The sequence below is a fragment of the Notechis scutatus genome, chromosome Z, assembly GCF_049901735.1.
Source record: "Notechis scutatus isolate UNSWTSFEM ecotype Mainland chromosome Z, rNotScu1.2, whole genome shotgun sequence".
In the NCBI taxonomy this organism is placed as follows: Eukaryota; Metazoa; Chordata; class Lepidosauria; order Squamata; family Elapidae; genus Notechis; species Notechis scutatus.
The window spans coordinates 67,364,431-67,381,685 of record NC_142025.1 but is presented as its reverse complement, the minus strand read 5'-3'; the positions used below and the strand labels follow the sequence as shown (position 1 = coordinate 67,381,685).

The following is a 17,255-nucleotide window of genomic DNA, read 5'->3' as shown; positions in this document are numbered from 1 at the left end:
AAAAGACCAACAAATCAAATACATGATATTTGAAATAAATTAACAAACAAAAAATGTGAGCACAGTGGGAAATGGAAGCATATTGTTATTGTTAGTTGCAAAATCATGTCTGACCCATCATGACCCCATGGACAACATTCTTCTAGGCCTTCCTGTCCTCTACCATTCCCCAGAGTCCATTTAAGCTCACACCAACTGCTTCAATGACTGACTCCATTCAGCCACCTCATTCTCTGCTATCCTCTTCTTCTTTTAAGCATATACAGTATAGCAATAAAAAAACCAAGAAAATCAAAATTAAAATTCCTAGCTAATGATGACAATTTATAATTATACTGTATAATGGAATGTATTTGATCAAGCAAACCTGAGAATAGTACTATATGGATAAAATAGTTCTAAAAAATTGGTGAGTAGGCTAGTATCCCAAAGAGTGCCTATGCTTCTTCATCAATATAATGAGACAAGATATTAGAGATGAGAATGCTCATGCCATCGGTAGTATGGAATTGATAGATGCTATAAGCTATATTAATATGAGAAAGTGTTGTCTTCCAAATGTTACATTACATGAAAAGGCTTCATTTCATGTTGTTGGACACATTAATGTCATATAGAAGAGTGACATACAAAGGAAGTACATTAGGGGTGGGATTCAAATTTCTTAACAACCAATTCTGTGGGTGTGGCCTAATTTGTGGGTATGGCTTGGTGGTTATGTGACTGGCTGGGTGTGGTTTGTATATTGAATTTTTTATTTAAAAAAGAGCAATTTTTACCCAAACTCAGGCAAAGCAGGCAGGCAGATTGAGTTGCTAGCAGAATCACAGATTCACTCACAGAGCTACCTTTCTGCGATCTGCTGCCTGAGTATGCACTGAAAAATAGAAGTTTCAGTCCTAAGGAAGGTTCAGCTCTGCTCTCAGGCTGCTTCTCTCCCACCAACCCCCTGAATACCACTCCTGACTGGGCCTGAGGGAAGCCTCCTGGGCAAAGGTAAAGCAGTACAACAGCGATTTAGATTAGCTAGAAAGCAAGAAATCTGATGATTTTCTGCTTTCTAGCTAATCTAAATTGCCCGACATAGCTGATAGTCAGAACAGCTGATTGTCAGGGGGGGGAAAGGAAAAATAGCAACTTACCAAAAATTAGATGAAGGCACAACACAGTCAAGTTGGATGGCGTGCATGCGAGAAAAGGAGTGACTGGGCGGGACAGGGCGGGTGAGGAGGAGTGGAGCCAGCCAGTGGCATGATTTGCCAGTTCTCAGAACTGCACAGAATCATAACAACCAGTTCTACAGAATTGGTCCAAACTGGTAGAATCCCACCCCTGAAGTACATAAATATTCTTTGTTTCTGATTGGGGTATTGAGGTGCCAAGAATACTTGTAGGCACCAACTGTCTCTGTTCAAATCACTTTCATTTGACACTATTGCTTTTGGAGATGCTGAGTTGGGAAATCTGAAAAGCATTTAGTGAAACTTTCAAACCAAAGATTGAAAACATCTTTATTCTAGCTATTCTAGCTCTATTCTAGCTCTGACATTGAAGCCATTTCTCCATTAGTGAATTATAATGCTTTTTAACATCATCCAGACATTGTTGAAATGATAGAAAGCTTGTCTTCATTACTGTTATCTCAGAACAATGTACATAATTGTAGAAGAAGGCCCTTTAAATCACTATTGGGAAGGTAGCCTTGAGAGAAATTTGTTCATATGGTATTAATTTCTGAATTATTTAAAAGGCATGATATGGTTAAACTTTAATAGTTATGGCAACATGCAATTTATATCATAACTAATTTTCAGTAATTACAATGAACAATATTTTTCTCTATATTGAAAGCCTTTTATATCTTTAACAATAACTGTGCCCTCACCTCCCCACCCACTTGAGCTTATTACCTCTTCTGATTTGCTTTCATAAAAATTCCTAACTTGCTCATCAGTTAAAATCTTCTTGTCTTCTGCAAGAATGACAGAGCCTGCTTCAATAATCTTCAGTTGTAGAAAAATGCAAGTACAATTAAAAAGGGGAAAATGGGTTATTTGTTTCAGTTCTCAATTTTTTAAATTAGCCAATTATTTACAGAACTATGTTAACTAAATTTAAATAAATGTACATCTTACCAAGTCTTAAAAGAGTTTCCCTTCCAAAGGAAGGAAATTAATCCCTTAACAAGCCAGGGATACCAATTATTGTTAGAATTACAAATTCCATTGATAATTATTTTGCTTTTTTTCTCTGTACTCTGCATCAAACAATTTAATCTTTTCCCCAGAGGCAAACTATTAGCTAATAAGATTGTGCCAAGAACTTATCAGTTCCCATTTTAATTATCCATTTATAAATTCAATGGATTTTGCACAAAAAATGCTGCTCCTAAAATGTTTAATATAGAGGTAGGACTACAGGTATATTTTTAATGTGTATATTAATGTATTGCATGAGAACTTAAGATTCTTTTCATTTAAGTTAATACTTGGTGGGAAATGGATATATAGAGTCAGTATTTGAAGGTGTTTTTAAAAGGTTAAATTGTTATAATCTTTGCTGCACTTTGAAATAGAGAATGGAACAAAAGTTTCCATTCCTAAAGTTGGCAATGATTTTATTAGAATGCTTGACAAGGTGCTGCATTCTGAGAACTGGCAAAATACAGTTCAAAGCCAATAACAATTCTAGGGGAGTTTTGAACAGCAATTGGATTATAGAGCAAGGGGTAAATTAGATAATTTATTGCTTAGAGTGCAGCTTTTTTTTTTCTGGTGCTCTAGGTTCAGAAGAACCTGTTCTGTATCATAATTAATATGCATGTAGAGGGAAGTATAAAGGGAATACCTTAAACCTTTGACTTTGAATGAAATAGCTAATGGATTTTTTTTTTATTAAGCTACTTAAAAAGACCTCAAGGGCGGAGGAGATGGATGCTTCCAGGCACCATCAGGCCATCGAGAAGCAAATAGGCTGCATCAGGCTCTTCTCACTTAACATCTGCATGCCCCCCCATCCCCAGCATCACTCATCTGTGACACGGATTTGGAGGAGCCAGGACCTTCTTACAGACCTGATGTCCAATCTTGGTCCCCTGAGGTTTCCAGAAGAGGTGCTTCTCCCATTCCATCTGAAGGCTACAGTCAAGCTGAGGATCTTCATGGAGAAGCAGCACCTTGGCAGGAGAGTGGGTGTAGTAAACGGGGTGGAACCCTCCTTTCCTGAAGCCAGACCTTTGCCCTCCTGTGGTACATAGGTACCCCACTTGGGATCTGACCAAGGTTCTTCAGTCCCTCACTAATCCTCCATTTGATCTGCTTCAACAATCCAGTCGTCATCTCCTTACCCTGAAAGTGGCTTTCATAGTGGCAGTCACCTTGGCGAGGAGAGTTTTGGAATTGGTGGTTCTCTCGGTTTGCCCTGACCTCTGCTTTTTTCCATCCTTATCGGGTGGTTTTACAGTTGGATCTGGCTTTCATTCCGAAGGTCAACACATCCTTCCACAGGGCTCAGGAGCTGGTGCTTTCGGATTTCTGTCCTCATCCAGTCTATGAGTTGGAAAAGACTTGGCACACTCTGGATTTGCGCAGAGTTTTAAAAAATGTACATTAAACGTGCTGCTGGTTTCTGCAGGACGGAGTCTGTTTTGTTCATTCCAACCTTCCTCATTGGGTGGTAAGGTTTCTCCATCTACAGTAAGTAGATGGATGAAGGCATGCATAGCTCATGCCTATTCCAGAAGGTCCCTGCCAGTGCGGCTACGACAGTGGCATGGGCTACACAGGCATCAGTGGAAGAGATCTGCAGGGCTGCTACCTGGACTTCACCTTCTCCCTTCATCCATCACTATTGCCTGGATTCCTTCGCTTCAGCGGATGCGGTGTTTGGTAGACGGGTACTCCAACGAGTTGTTTTGGACTGTGAGAGCCAGGACCAGTCTTAACCCTCCCAAGGACAACCCTGCTTTGGTATGTTCCATCCTGACCTATCTCAGCCTTACAAGGGAAAATGGGTGTTGTTTACCTGAACGCCACTTTTCCTTGTAGGCAAGACAGGTCAGCCCCACCCTTGGGGTCAGTTCCTTTCATGGGACCCGGGGGGTCCTGCTAATCTTCTTGTTTTTCTTTTTCCTTTCTTAGAGGCAATCCAGTCTCTCATACTGACTTTGCATAAATTGGGGAGGAGCCACCCAGAGTGGGCAGAGTTAGGCTCATAAGCCTTTTGCACAGACTCAGTCCTAAACAGATAAGGAAGAGTAACACCCACCCTGACTTGTCTTGCCTACAAAGAAAAGTGGTGTTCAGGTAAACAATGCCCAATACCTTCTAGAATTCCAGTTAATTACGATCCCATTTAATCCATCTAAAATGTATTCTTTTTTTCATTCAGCTTTGTTGTCAAAAATTGATATTGTCTTCTTAGATCTCTTATCTTCCTGGGGATCTGTTTCAACACCATGATTTTCTTTTTTTCTATATTGTAGTGATTCTTCCCTCACTCTCTTCAATATTTCATCCCTTATTGTCCCCTTATTGATAAATCTAATATTGACCTTCCTGGGCACTTTGTGTCTTCTTGGGTAGCTTGAGTTTAATCTGTAAATTTGGTCAAGCTCCTCTACTATTATAACTTTCTCAATTTGCAAAGCATCCACCAGCAGGTTTGTGATCAATTCTATTAAATCTTCCTCATTTTCAGATATATTCTGAAATATATATATATATATATATATTTCAACTTTCAACTTATATATATTGCTACAACTTTAAAAGCACAACTATAATGATGTGGGAAAATACCCGAACAAAGCTGAATACCATACATGTAAGTACCCATGAAAACTTAAGAAAATTATATATGTTTGGGTATTTTCCCATGTCATTATAGTTGTGCTTTTAAAGTTGTAGCAACGTTTTGGCAGAATCTCATCTGCCATCATCAGGCTTCTGTATTGTGTTCGTCTGTGAGTCAGACTTTCACAGCCGTTTCAGTTTTAAATTTGGGGCAAACCTACTGCTGTGCCAGAATGGTTTTTTCTTCATCTTGATTGGTTGGGAGTCTTGGTCTGTGTTTATTGGTCTTGGAGTTTGCTGTGTTCTGCTTGATTGGTGTTTCTAATATCTTCTGTCTGTTTGTGGCTTTTTGTCTTGATTGGCTGGCAACATTGTGTTCCTGTAGCATAATCATACTTCCAGCAGATAAAGGTAATGCCACAGTAGTAATGGATAGAAAGACTACGAAACAAAATTGACAGACCTACTCAAGACTCCACATACAAACCCATAAACACGGACCCAACCACATATCTGGAAAAAATAACCAAGAAGAAAATTATAACCAGCCACATGAGCAAAGAGATCCACAGACAATAATCCCAGAAAAAATCTTCCAGATGCCCCAAACTATACGGCCTCCCAAAAATACACAAAGAAGGCATACCTCTCAGACCCATAGTCAGCTCCACAGAAGCACCACTACAAAACCTAGCTAAACACTTAGCAAAGCAGCTACAGCCCTTGCTGAAGCAGCAGCTTCACATGTACAAAACTCATACCACTTCTTGGAAATGATCACAGATGAACACAATACACAAGGCTGATGATGGCAGATGAGATTCTGCCAAAACGACAATCCCCCTTACATATATATAAAAATAGAGTGTGCTTTATACTTTATATGTCAAAACTTACAAGCAGATCTTCTTGTTCCACGTGTAGATCTTTGATCATTTCCAAGAAGTGGTATGAGTTTTGTACATGTGAAGCTGCTGCTTCAGCAAGGGGCTGTAGCTGCTTTGCTAAGTGTTTAGCTAGGTTTTGTAGTGGTGCTCCTCTGGAGCTGACTATGGGTCTGAGAGGTATGCCTTCTTTGTGTATTTTTGGGAGGCCAGTATAGTTTGGGGCATCTGGAAGATTTTTCTTGGGATTATCGTCCGTTGGATCTCTTTGCTCATGTGGCTGGTTATAATTTTCTTCTTGGTTATTTTTTCCAGATATGTGGTTGGGTCCGTGTTTATGGGTTTGTATGTGGAGTCTTGGAGTAGGTCTGTCAATTTTGTTTCGTAGTCTTTTCTATCCATTACTACTGTGGCATTACCTTTATCTGCTGGAAGTATGATTATGCTACAGGAACACAATGTTGCCAGCCAACCAAGACAAAAAAGCCACAAAACAGACAGAAGATATTAGAAACACCAATCAAGCAGAATAATAGACAGCAAACTCCAAGACCAATAAACACAGACCAAGACTCCCAACCAATCAGGATGAAGAAAAAACCCTGCAAATTTAAACTGAAACAACTTCACAGATGAACACAATTTTCGTTGCTACAACTTAAAAGCACAACTATAATGACGTGGGAAAATACCCAAACAAAGCTGAATGCCATACATGTAAGTACCATGAAAACTTAAGAATATATATATATATATATATATATATATATATATATATATATATATATTATATGTGTGTGTGTGTGTGTGTGTGTGTGTGTGTGTGTGTGTGTGTGTGTGAGCATTCAGCTTTCAATCCAGTCTCTCATACTGACTTTGCATAAATTGGGGAGGAGCCACCCAGAGTGGGCAGAGTTAGGCTCATAAGCCTTTTGCACAGACTCAGTCCTAAACAGATAAGGAAGAGTAACACCCACCCTGACTTGTCTTGCCTACAAAGAAAAGTGGTGTTCAGGTAAACAATGCCCAATACCTTCTAGAATTCCAGTTAATTACGATCCCATTTAATCCATCTAAAATGTATTCTTTTTTCATTCAGCTTTGTTGTCAAAAATTGATATTGTCTTCTTAGATCTCTTATCTTCCTGGGGATCTGTTTCAACACCATGATTTTCTTTTTTTCTATATTGTAGTGATTCTTCCCTCACTCTCTTCAATATTTCATCCCTTATTGTCCCCTTATTGATAAATCTAATATTGACCTTCCTGGGCACTTTGTGTCTTCTTGGGTAGCTTGAGTTTAATCTGTAAATTTGGTCAAGCTCCTCTACTATTATAACTTTCTCAATTTGCAAAGCATCCACCAGCAGGTTTGTGATCAATTCTATTAAATCTTCCTCATTTTCAGATATATTCTGAAATATATATATATATATATATATTTCAACTTTCAACTTATATATATTGCTACAACTTTAAAAGCACAACTATAATGATGTGGGAAAATACCCGAACAAAGCTGAATACCATACATGTAAGTACCCATGAAAACTTAAGAAAATTATATATGTTTGGGTATTTTCCCATGTCATTATAGTTGTGCTTTTAAAGTTGTAGCAACGTTTTGGCAGAATCTCATCTGCCATCATCAGGCTTCTGTATTGTGTTCGTCTGAGTCAGACTTTCACAGCCGTTTCAGTTTTAAATTTGGGGCAAACCTACTGCTGTGCCAGAATGGTTTTTTCTTCATCTTGATTGGTTGGGAGTCTTGGTCTGTGTTTATTGGTCTTGGAGTTTGCTGTGTTCTGCTTGATTGGTGTTTCTAATATCTTCTGTCTGTTTTGTGGCTTTTTTTGTCTTGATTGGCTGGCAACATTGTGTTCCTGTAGCATAATCATACTTCCAGCAGATAAAGGTAATGCCACAGTAGTAATGGATAGAAAAGACTACGAAACAAAATTGACAGACCTACTCCAAGACTCCACATACAAACCCATAAACACGGACCCAACCACATATCTGGAAAAAATAACCAAGAAGAAAATTATAACCAGCCACATGAGCAAAGAGATCCAACAGACAATAATCCCAAGAAAAAATCTTCCAGATGCCCCAAACTATACGGCCTCCCAAAAATACACAAAGAAGGCATACCTCTCAGACCCATAGTCAGCTCCACAGAAGCACCACTACAAAACCTAGCTAAACACTTAGCAAAGCAGCTACAGCCCCTTGCTGAAGCAGCAGCTTCACATGTACAAAACTCATACCACTTCTTGGAAATGATCACAGATGAACACAATACACAAGGCTGATGATGGCAGATGAGATTCTGCCAAAACGACAATCCCCCTTACATATATATAAAAATAGAGTGTGCTTTATACTTTATATGTCAAAACTTACAAGCAGATCTTCTTGTTCCACGTGTAGATCTTTGATCATTTCCAAGTGGTATGAGTTTTGTACATGTGAAGCTGCTGCTTCAGCAAGGGGCTGTAGCTGCTTTGCTAAGTGTTTAGCTAGGTTTTGTAGTGGTGCTCCTCTGGAGCTGACTATGGGTCTGAGAGGTATGCCTTCTTTGTGTATTTTTGGGAGGCAGTATAGTTTGGGGCATCTGGAAGATTTTTCTTGGGATTATCGTCCGTTGGATCTCTTTGCTCATGTGGCTGGTTATAATTTTCTTCTTGGTTATTTTTCCAGATATGTGGTTGGGTCCGTGTTTATGGGTTTGTATGTGGAGTCTTGGAGTAGGTCTGTCAATTTTGTTTCGTAGTCTTTTCTATCCATTACTACTGTGGCATTACCTTTATCTGCTGGAAGTATGATTATGCTACAGGAACACAATGTTGCCAGCCAACCAAGACAAAAAAGCCACAAAACAGACAGAAGATATTAGAAACACCAATCAAGCAGAATACAGCAAACTCCAAGACCAATAAACACAGACCAAGACTCCCAACCAATCAGGATGAAGAAAAAACCATTCTGGCACAGCAGTAGGCTAGCCCCAAATTTAAAACTGAAACAACTGTAAAAAGTCTGACTCACAGATGAACACAATACAGAAGCCTGATGATGGCAGATGAGATTCTGCCAAAAGCGTTGCTACAACTTTAAAAGCACAACTATAATGACGTGGGAAAATACCCAAACAAAGCTGAATGCCATACATGTAAGTACCATGAAAACTTAAGAATATATATATATATATATATATATATATATATATATATATATATATATATATATATATGTGTGTGTGTGTGTGTGTGTGTGTGTGTGTGTGTGTGTGTGTGTGTGTGTGTGTGTGTGTATGGCATTCAGCTTTGTTCGGGTATTTTCCCACGTCATAGTAGTGGTGCTTTTAAAGTTGTACAACGTTTCAGCAGAATCTCATCTGCCATCATCAGGCTTTTGTATAGTGTTCGTCTGTGAGTTAGACTTTTACAGTGGTTTCAGATTTAAATTTGGGGCAGCCTATTGCTGTGCCAGAATGGTTTTTCTTCATCCTGATTGGTTGAGAGTCTTGGTCTGTGTTTATTGGTCTTGGGTTTGCTGTGTTCTGCTTCTAATATCTTCTGTCTGTTTTTTGGCTCTTTTGTATCTTGATTGGCTGGCAACATTGTGTTACTTTATTGGAGGCCTTTAGTGCAGCTTGGCCGGGTAAATGGACGGCTATCATTAGTTAGGAAGCTGGGTTTCATCTGGGTGCCTGGTTGGGGTGTGTTTGAGCTGGAGGTATCAAGGGGGATCTGTTTGTGCCCAGGTGTTTGCCTGGCTTGTGGTGTGGAGATTTTTTTGTTTGTGAGTGCAGGCTTCCAAAAGAAGCCACAGGTCATAGAATCAACTTCAATGGCACCAAAACCCTAGCCACTATAGAAAATCCCAGCCACAGAATCATCAGAGAAGCTATAGAGATTGAAAAAAGACTAGAAAGCATGAACAGAAGAGATGATTCCACCAGGCTGTCAATCTTTTGGGCTGTTCATTCATTTGACTACTGTTTGTTTCCTCTGGTGAAGTGGGGTATATTTCCTCCTTCCTCCAATCCTGTCTGGGCCTTTTCTTTTCTTTTGGGATTTATTTGTTTCAAGAAGTATTTTTCAAGGGGATAGAGAAAAAGTAGTCTTAGCCAGCTTCAGAGCATAATATTGGTAATTTTTGTATTGGTACTTCAGAAGTACCCAGACTTTTCAGTTTCTCCGATTGCTGATGGCTCTGGTTGGCTTCAGGCAGTTGCACAAGTACAGCTAGCCCTTTCTCCTGACAGTTTGGTGGCTTTCCTGGATTGAATGAGTGAATCACTATGCTTGTGATCTGCAGAATTCTCCCCTCTATTGTCACCTCTACAGGGCAACTTTCACCACCTTGGGGGTCTCTGGCAGGATGAAATCAATCACGGAAAGCAGAGCCCAGCTTTCCCTTGACCGTATCATCATGATACCAAACTGGAAGTCAGCAGGGTGCTTAGATCTGGCCTGTGGGGCTGCCCTGGAAACAGCAAAGGACAGGCCTTGGTGCCTCTGCCCTCCTGAGCTCTGTTTTTGGGGCAGACGGCTTCAGGAAGCCGTCGTGGCCACAAATGGAACCCCGGAGGGCTGTGCGCAGCCCTCCCAAGCTCTGTTTTTGCTGGCAGAGGGCTGCAGGAAGCCATTGCAGAGTGCTAGCAAAACAAACTAGTAGCAAAAGTGCCATTTGGTCACAAGGCAAAGAGGCATCGAGAAGTGTTTCCCCTTTTGCATTTGAGCATCCAAGAAGGGACAGGAAAGGAGAAAGGGAAAGAGGAAAGAAAAAGAAAAAGAAGGAAAGATGAAAAGAGAGCAAGGAAGGAAAAAGAAGGAAAGAGGGAAAGGAAGAAGAAAAGAGAAGGAAGAAGAAAGGGAAAAAGAAAGGGAAAAAGAAAGGAAGGAATTTAAAAGCAGGAGGAGGAAAAGAAAGAATTAAATGAGGGAGGGAAAAAGAAAGGATCCATGATAAGTTTTATCCATTTTTATTTAAGTGAATGGTAAAAGGAGACTAATCTTTGAACTTGAACATTATTGCAGAAACAAATCAACTTTCATTCTTTACCGCTTCATTTGTTAACAGCTAGAGAGCAGGAGAACTGTGTAGAGCAAATGGGAAAGCTTTCTTTAAAGCCTCGGCCTGAGAGGACAGAGCAAAAAGCTGCCGCTTGCAATTATCTTGAACAAGAATTGGAGAAATGTCACACAGGAATGTTAACAAGAACTATCATAACAAAAGGAGATCAACACTGGCGATGAGAAAACTAGCCTCTTTCTTATTGTAAGAGGAGGGGAAGGGGGTGGGGGGTGCAATTACCAAAACCAGCAGAATGATCAACTCCACCTCTAGCCAGCCAAGAAAAATTAAAATTAAGCATTCTGCAAAGAACTGTTCCGTCCTTGGAAAAGGCAGCTGAAGGGAGGAACACAGATGAAGGGAGAGCTTGTTAGAAGTCATAGAAGTTGGGAGGGAGGGGGTCAGGAACTGCTGCTGGGGTGAAACCTCCCTCAGAACTGCTCAGAACATGGTCAGCCTGTGCGGCAAGATGGTCCCCAGGGATGCCAGGCCCTGCACAGACTCACCACCTCCTCTGTGCATGCCCAGGGGGTGGGGCAGGGGCAGCCTTTCCCTGGCTCTAGGGTAGCCCCACAAATCTAAGGCCCTGCATTCCAGCCCGGATGGCTGCCACGATCAGTGTCTGGTAGGCCTGGGCTGGACTGAGGCGCTGCAGGCCTGTCCTTCGCTTTTTCCAGGGCAGCTCCACAGGCCAGATATAACAACATTGTGGGCTGGATTTGGCCCACGGGCCTTGACTTTGGCATCCCTGTTCTAAACCATATGCATGGTAGCATCTCAGAAAACATATAAAAACAGTCCAGATATTAGGCTATCCAGTGTCTGAACTGTTAAGGAAGAGCATTGTTAATCAAATATCCTTTTTACTGTAGAGCAGGGATTTGTTGACGTGAGTGTGGGTGGTAGTAAGAGGAATCAATAAATAAAATTAATCCCTGCATGATCAAAGCCCTGGCCCATTCATAGTTATCTCATCCATGTTATAGCAGTCATTCAGTGATATATCTAAGAGCAGCAATCTGCCATGTAAGAGCCCATGTTTACTTGGGCTCTTAGCAAGCCTTGGTATGGCTCACACTAAACTGATATAACGGTGTTTCTTCTGCTCAGCTCAGGGGACTCATGAATTTTACAGATTCAGTTTAGGAAATTCCTTCTATTCCCATTTAAATTGAAATGGAATTGTGTGTGTGTGTTTATGCTTACCAATTGCTTTATTTCTTCAACTTTTCCTTCTGCAACAGCATCAGGTTTTATAATGACAACCATACATTTTTCCTCCTCTAAAAGAAAAGTAATAATTAATTTAGGAAGCTGTATAACTATTCCAAAAGAATAAATAATATAAGCACTTAATGCTTATTTGCTACTCTAAAAAGAACTGTCATTGAACTATTTGTGTTAGATATGGGCTAGATTGAAAGACAGGACAACAGGGAGAGGGAAAAGATCTCTTTATTCTGCTCCGAGTAAAGACTGCCACCAGGTGTGCCTGCTGTACTTTTTACAGGCTGCTGTCCACAACTTTAGCCACTGATGGCTGTTCATTTTCCCGCCTGGGGGAAGTCTGACACCACTGACTTTCCCCCATTGAATATCTAACGATTTGTGTCTGAGATCAATTTATTTGTCTGCAGTTATTTTTAAAGTTTTCTGAGTTAGAGGTGGATTACGGAAATGAAATAATTAAATACTTTGGCACTATAATTGAACCTGGAACTATAATTGTAAGTTGTAGTGGTTGTTAAGTGAGTTACCATGTGACTGCACCCAATTTTATGAACATTTTATGGCAATTATTAAGCAAATGTGTTGTTGTGAAGCAAAAACCATTAACATTTGACTGCAGGATGCTGCAAGTGGCTGTAAATGCAAGCTGGTTGCCAAACACGAGATCATATGTATGCAATGTAGGGGTGTGTGTGTGTGTGTGTATGTGTGTGTGTGTGTGTGTGTGTGTGTGTGTGTAGGGGGCATCAGAACTGTGGAATAAATCTGGGAAGGTCTTTTGTAAGTTCAAACAGATGCTAAATGACCATCATTAAGCAAGGCTAGCTGTATTCATTTCTGTTACATGTTATAGTGTATACTTACAATTGAAGTGCTTACTCTATATGAAAAATGCTCATTATTTTTTTAAAATGAAAAGTTGCTTTTTGATTCAACTGCTGCTAATTTTATACCTATACCTATAATTTTGTATGTATGTGATTGAGAACCTCTATCAAGATTCATGGTTGCTATACCAACATATTGGGGGTTTCATACCGTTTGCTCCACTTATGTTTACAATAAATAACATTAAAGAACAAGTACAGGTAGTCCTTGAATTATGAATGTAATGGAGCCTATTCCATTCATAACTTAAGGATTCATAGGAGTGAATCTCGTACTTTGACTCACCTCCAGCTTCTTCTTCTTCATGTTCTTCTTCTGATTCTTTCTCTTCTATAAACAAGAGCTCTGGCATCTAAAATTAAATGTTTACATTGTCAAACTCTAGGTTTTATTTAAAAGATTTATATATATGGTAGTTACTAATTTCTACATCTAATCTGACAATATATTTTAATTTTAAAAGCATTCTATGGGGATAAGGTTTTCAACCCAGTTTTCAAACTATAAAATAAAATCAACTGGGATATTTTTTTATATGAACTTCCAAGGATTGTAATAGCAGAAATGGTATGCCACCAGCAAAATTTTATCAACAGGAAAGGTAAAAATGAGAAGTAGGCTACACTTCTGTCAGTGCAGTTAAGAGACTATTGGTGAGCCAAAGGAACATCAAGGAGAATCATTACCTCATCCAGAGGCAAGCTGACTCTGCCAACAAGAGAAAAAGATGTATGATTTTAACCCCTGCGTTTCTCAACAAAGCATGCAAAGTGGAGATGGTATGTGGAGGTTCTGACCAGTTCTGGAGAACCAGTAGTGGAAATTTTGAGAAATTAAAAATTAAGGAGAATATGTAAATAAAAAAGAAGTATACATGTAATTAAATAATGAATGTTGAATAAATAAGACAAGGAAATATTATGATTATTAGATTTAGAGGATAATTGTGATAAATGTGATCTTTATCAGATTTGATATTAACTAATTATATGATAAAACTGAACAGAGTGTTTAATTAAATAATGGAAATTGTTTAATAAGGATAAGCGAACACTATGGTTAATAAATTTAGAGAAAAATGGTTATAATCAATATGCATATAAGATTTGTTATTTGTATCTAAAAGAGATTGTACCCAAACAGTTCACTGCCCATTGTGGATATGGAAAATTTATATATAACAAAGGAAATTGCATAACAATAAAAATAACATTTTAATACTTGCTGCTCAAGAACAAGTCCTACAAACTAATTCCATGAAAGCGAAGATACAAAAAAACACCGACAATCCAAACTGTCGAATTTGCAATGATAAAGTTGAAACTATTAAGTGTTTCACACTTAATATGTGACTGTAGCAAAATTGCACAAACTGACTGCAAAGCTAGACACGATCAAGTTGCTAAATTAATCCATTGGTCATTATGTAAAAAATACGCCCTAGCTGTATGAAAAGTCATGGGGACATAAAGTGGAAAAAGTTGTCAAAAATGAGTCAGTGAAGACTTTCAAATATAGACGGATCATCATTTGGAATACAACATGCCAGATATTATGGTTGTCGAGGACCAAAGTATACAATTTATTGATATTGCTGTACCAGGAGACGCCAGAGTCCAAGAAAAAGAACTGGAAAAAATCACAAAATATTGCGACCTGGCCATTGAAACTACACAATTATGGATGAAACATGTAACAGTGATACCCATTGTCATTGGGGCACTTGGTACCATGTCCAAGAATTTTACAAAACACTTCAAGAAATTGCAGCTTCCTGCAATAACACTAGCAAAACTGCAAAAATCTCCGCTACTCGGAACATCATATATTTTAAGAAGATACTTGGTTGATACCTAGGACACGGGCAGCAACCCGTATCAAACATTAGCACCAGTCGCTGGTATTTGTGATACATTTTTAAATGTTCAGTTGATTGAGTTTCATCTTTAATGAATAAAAAAGATAATGAACTTCCGGTTTGTCGCCGCGGCGGCAGGGATTTGCGGCTGCTGCGCGATCCCTGCCGCGCTAGCCGTTTTTGGGGCTCCGACCCAGCCGGGTGCGGAGCTAGGCTGCCCTGCAGGGGCAGCTGAAGGTAGGGGGATCCGGAGAAGGGTTTGGGGGTGCTGCAGACTCCCTCCCTGGCCGGCAGAACTCCCTTTTCCCAGGACGGTGCAGCGGCGGTCTGTAATGGCCGCCACAAAGAAGCTGGCAGCCGGGTAAGAATGCGCAGGAGGAAGTGGAGAAAGTGATTGAGAGGAGAAAGTTTTTCTTGGCTCCTAGGACTCTAAGACATATCTAATAAAATTCCTGAAAAGTATGACTTTCTGAATAATACCTGCCAGAAGAGGAAAAAAGCGGCTGTGAAGGTGCTGAAAGGATAGCTTTCCCTCTTTTCCTACGGAATAAATAACTGGATATTAAGAAACCTATTTCTTTTAGGTGAAAATTGGTTTTAAGCGATGAGTGGGAAGAGAGAGGATTAAAAAGAAAACATTTGTATGCTAAGATTTGTTGGAGCAGATGCCTTAAGGATTTGAAGACTAGAATATATTGCAATAAGATTTTAAACAGATTTGGACTTTCTTTCTCTTGGATTGATATTGCCCCAGAAGGAGAAAGTGAGAATTCTGCCTTGGTTTGGACTGACTGATAACTTTGGGACTGTTTTATTTTTTTTATTTTCTTTTGAATATTCTGGTTGTTGTAAGAAGAAAGAAGGGGAAAAGAAAAGAAAAGATTTATAATGGCTCTTTCTGTTGAGGAACTAAGAAAAGAATATGAACAAGCAAAAAAAATGGTAAAGATGGTGTGGAAGAAGCTTTCCTTTTCTTAGAAATGGCGCTTATTAATTATCAACAAACATTACAACAGATGAAGACAGCAGAGGAACAAGAAAGAAAGAAAGGAGCCATCTTTAATGAATCTCAGAACTTGATCCAGAAAGAAGGAAGAGAGAAAGAAAAGAAAAGAAGAGAAAAGAAGAAAATTAAAGGACTTAAGGACTTAAGATCTAAAAAACATTTAAGAAAGGGAAAAATAAGGTGCAAAACCAATATGATGATAGTAAACAAAAGGGAAAAGAATACGACAGAGAAGGGAAGCTGGCAAGGCAGAGGCTAGAAGAAGGGGGGTAGAAAGGTTTGTTGGGAGAAGAAAGAAAGGGAAAAGGTGGAGAAAAGCTACAATGTCTTGAAATTAAATGAAAAAAAGAAACTTTTTTTGGATAATGGATAAAGTATAATTATTTTTTTTTAAAAAAAAAAGATTTTGCAAGGTACATAAGATGAGATGGTAGTATTGTAATGATTTAAGAGTTGATAAGAGATTAAAATGTTAAAATGTTTAAAAATGATTGGCTTTAAAACTTAATAATAGGGGAGGTTTAGAATATTGTTTTAATTAAAGAGTTTAATAAGACTATGGTATTGATGTTATTATAAAATTTTTATTATAGTATCTTTTTTTTTAATATTTGGATTTATTGTCTAATTATGTACTTAATTATGTTGGATGTATTAGTTAGATAGAATGTACCAAGCAAAATCGGATTGGGTATTAGATATTATTTTAAAGATTAATTTGATTAACTTAGGGGGGAGATAGAAAGGCATCATACTCTGATTAATGATTTCAGGAGAAACTTATTTTCTTTTTTTTTTATAAGGAATGAGACAAAGGGATGATAAAAAATGGACAAAAGATATAAATATAATGATTCAAATTAAGATGATTAATTAAGATAGAAGTAAGAAGTGTGAAATATGTGGGGAAGTTAATATAGAAGGCTTAGAATGGTAAATAAAATAAGTAATGATATGTAAGATGAGCATGAATATAATTGAAGTCCATGAAGAGAGAGACACCTGGGTCCAAGTTACTTTCCAAAAAGATTTTTTTTTATGTTTTGTGTGTTGTGTGTATTTGTGATACATTTTTAAATGTTCAGTTGATTGAGTTTCATCTTTAATGAATAAAAAAGATAATATTAAAAAAAGAATTCCTAAGCCTGTTTGAAGTTCACAACTTTAAAGTTCCTAAGGCTAAAGCTAATCATTTTATAACTCATACAATATAAGCAACACAACAATTTAAATTATTGAATTTAGGACCAGAGGATATTTGACATTGGAGGACCAACCAATTTTTTTTTCAAACTGAAAAAGCAATAGGGTTGAAAATACATTAGATGAGAGTTTCTGGGGAGCTTCCCTCTTTTCACAATTTAGTGAAAAGTTCCAATAAATGCTATTAACTAGAGAGTGGGGACTAAGGTATTAATTATGTACAAGAGCAATAAATGAGCATAAAAAGCATGACAAATCAAATCTCTCCATAATGATACTGTAGGTGTTCATTAAAACCAATAGTTTTA

At 38.4% G+C, this 17,255-nt stretch overlaps 1 protein-coding gene across 2 annotated transcripts in view; it reads right to left on the bottom strand.

The window, feature by feature from the left end:
- The window catches only part of NME8 (NME/NM23 family member 8), a 116,713-nt gene that overhangs the window by 71,950 nt on the left and 27,508 nt on the right, over positions 1-17,255 (bottom strand). For both annotated transcript variants that reach the window (XM_087948086.1, XM_087948087.1), the window contains exons 6-8: positions 13,166-13,232; positions 11,969-12,045; positions 1,911-2,003 (exon numbers count right to left, since the gene is read on the bottom strand). In XM_087948086.1, the coding sequence (XP_087804212.1) occupies positions 1,911-2,003; positions 11,969-12,045; positions 13,166-13,232 (237 nt within the window). The remainder of the gene's footprint in view (positions 1-1,910; positions 2,004-11,968; positions 12,046-13,165; positions 13,233-17,255) is intronic.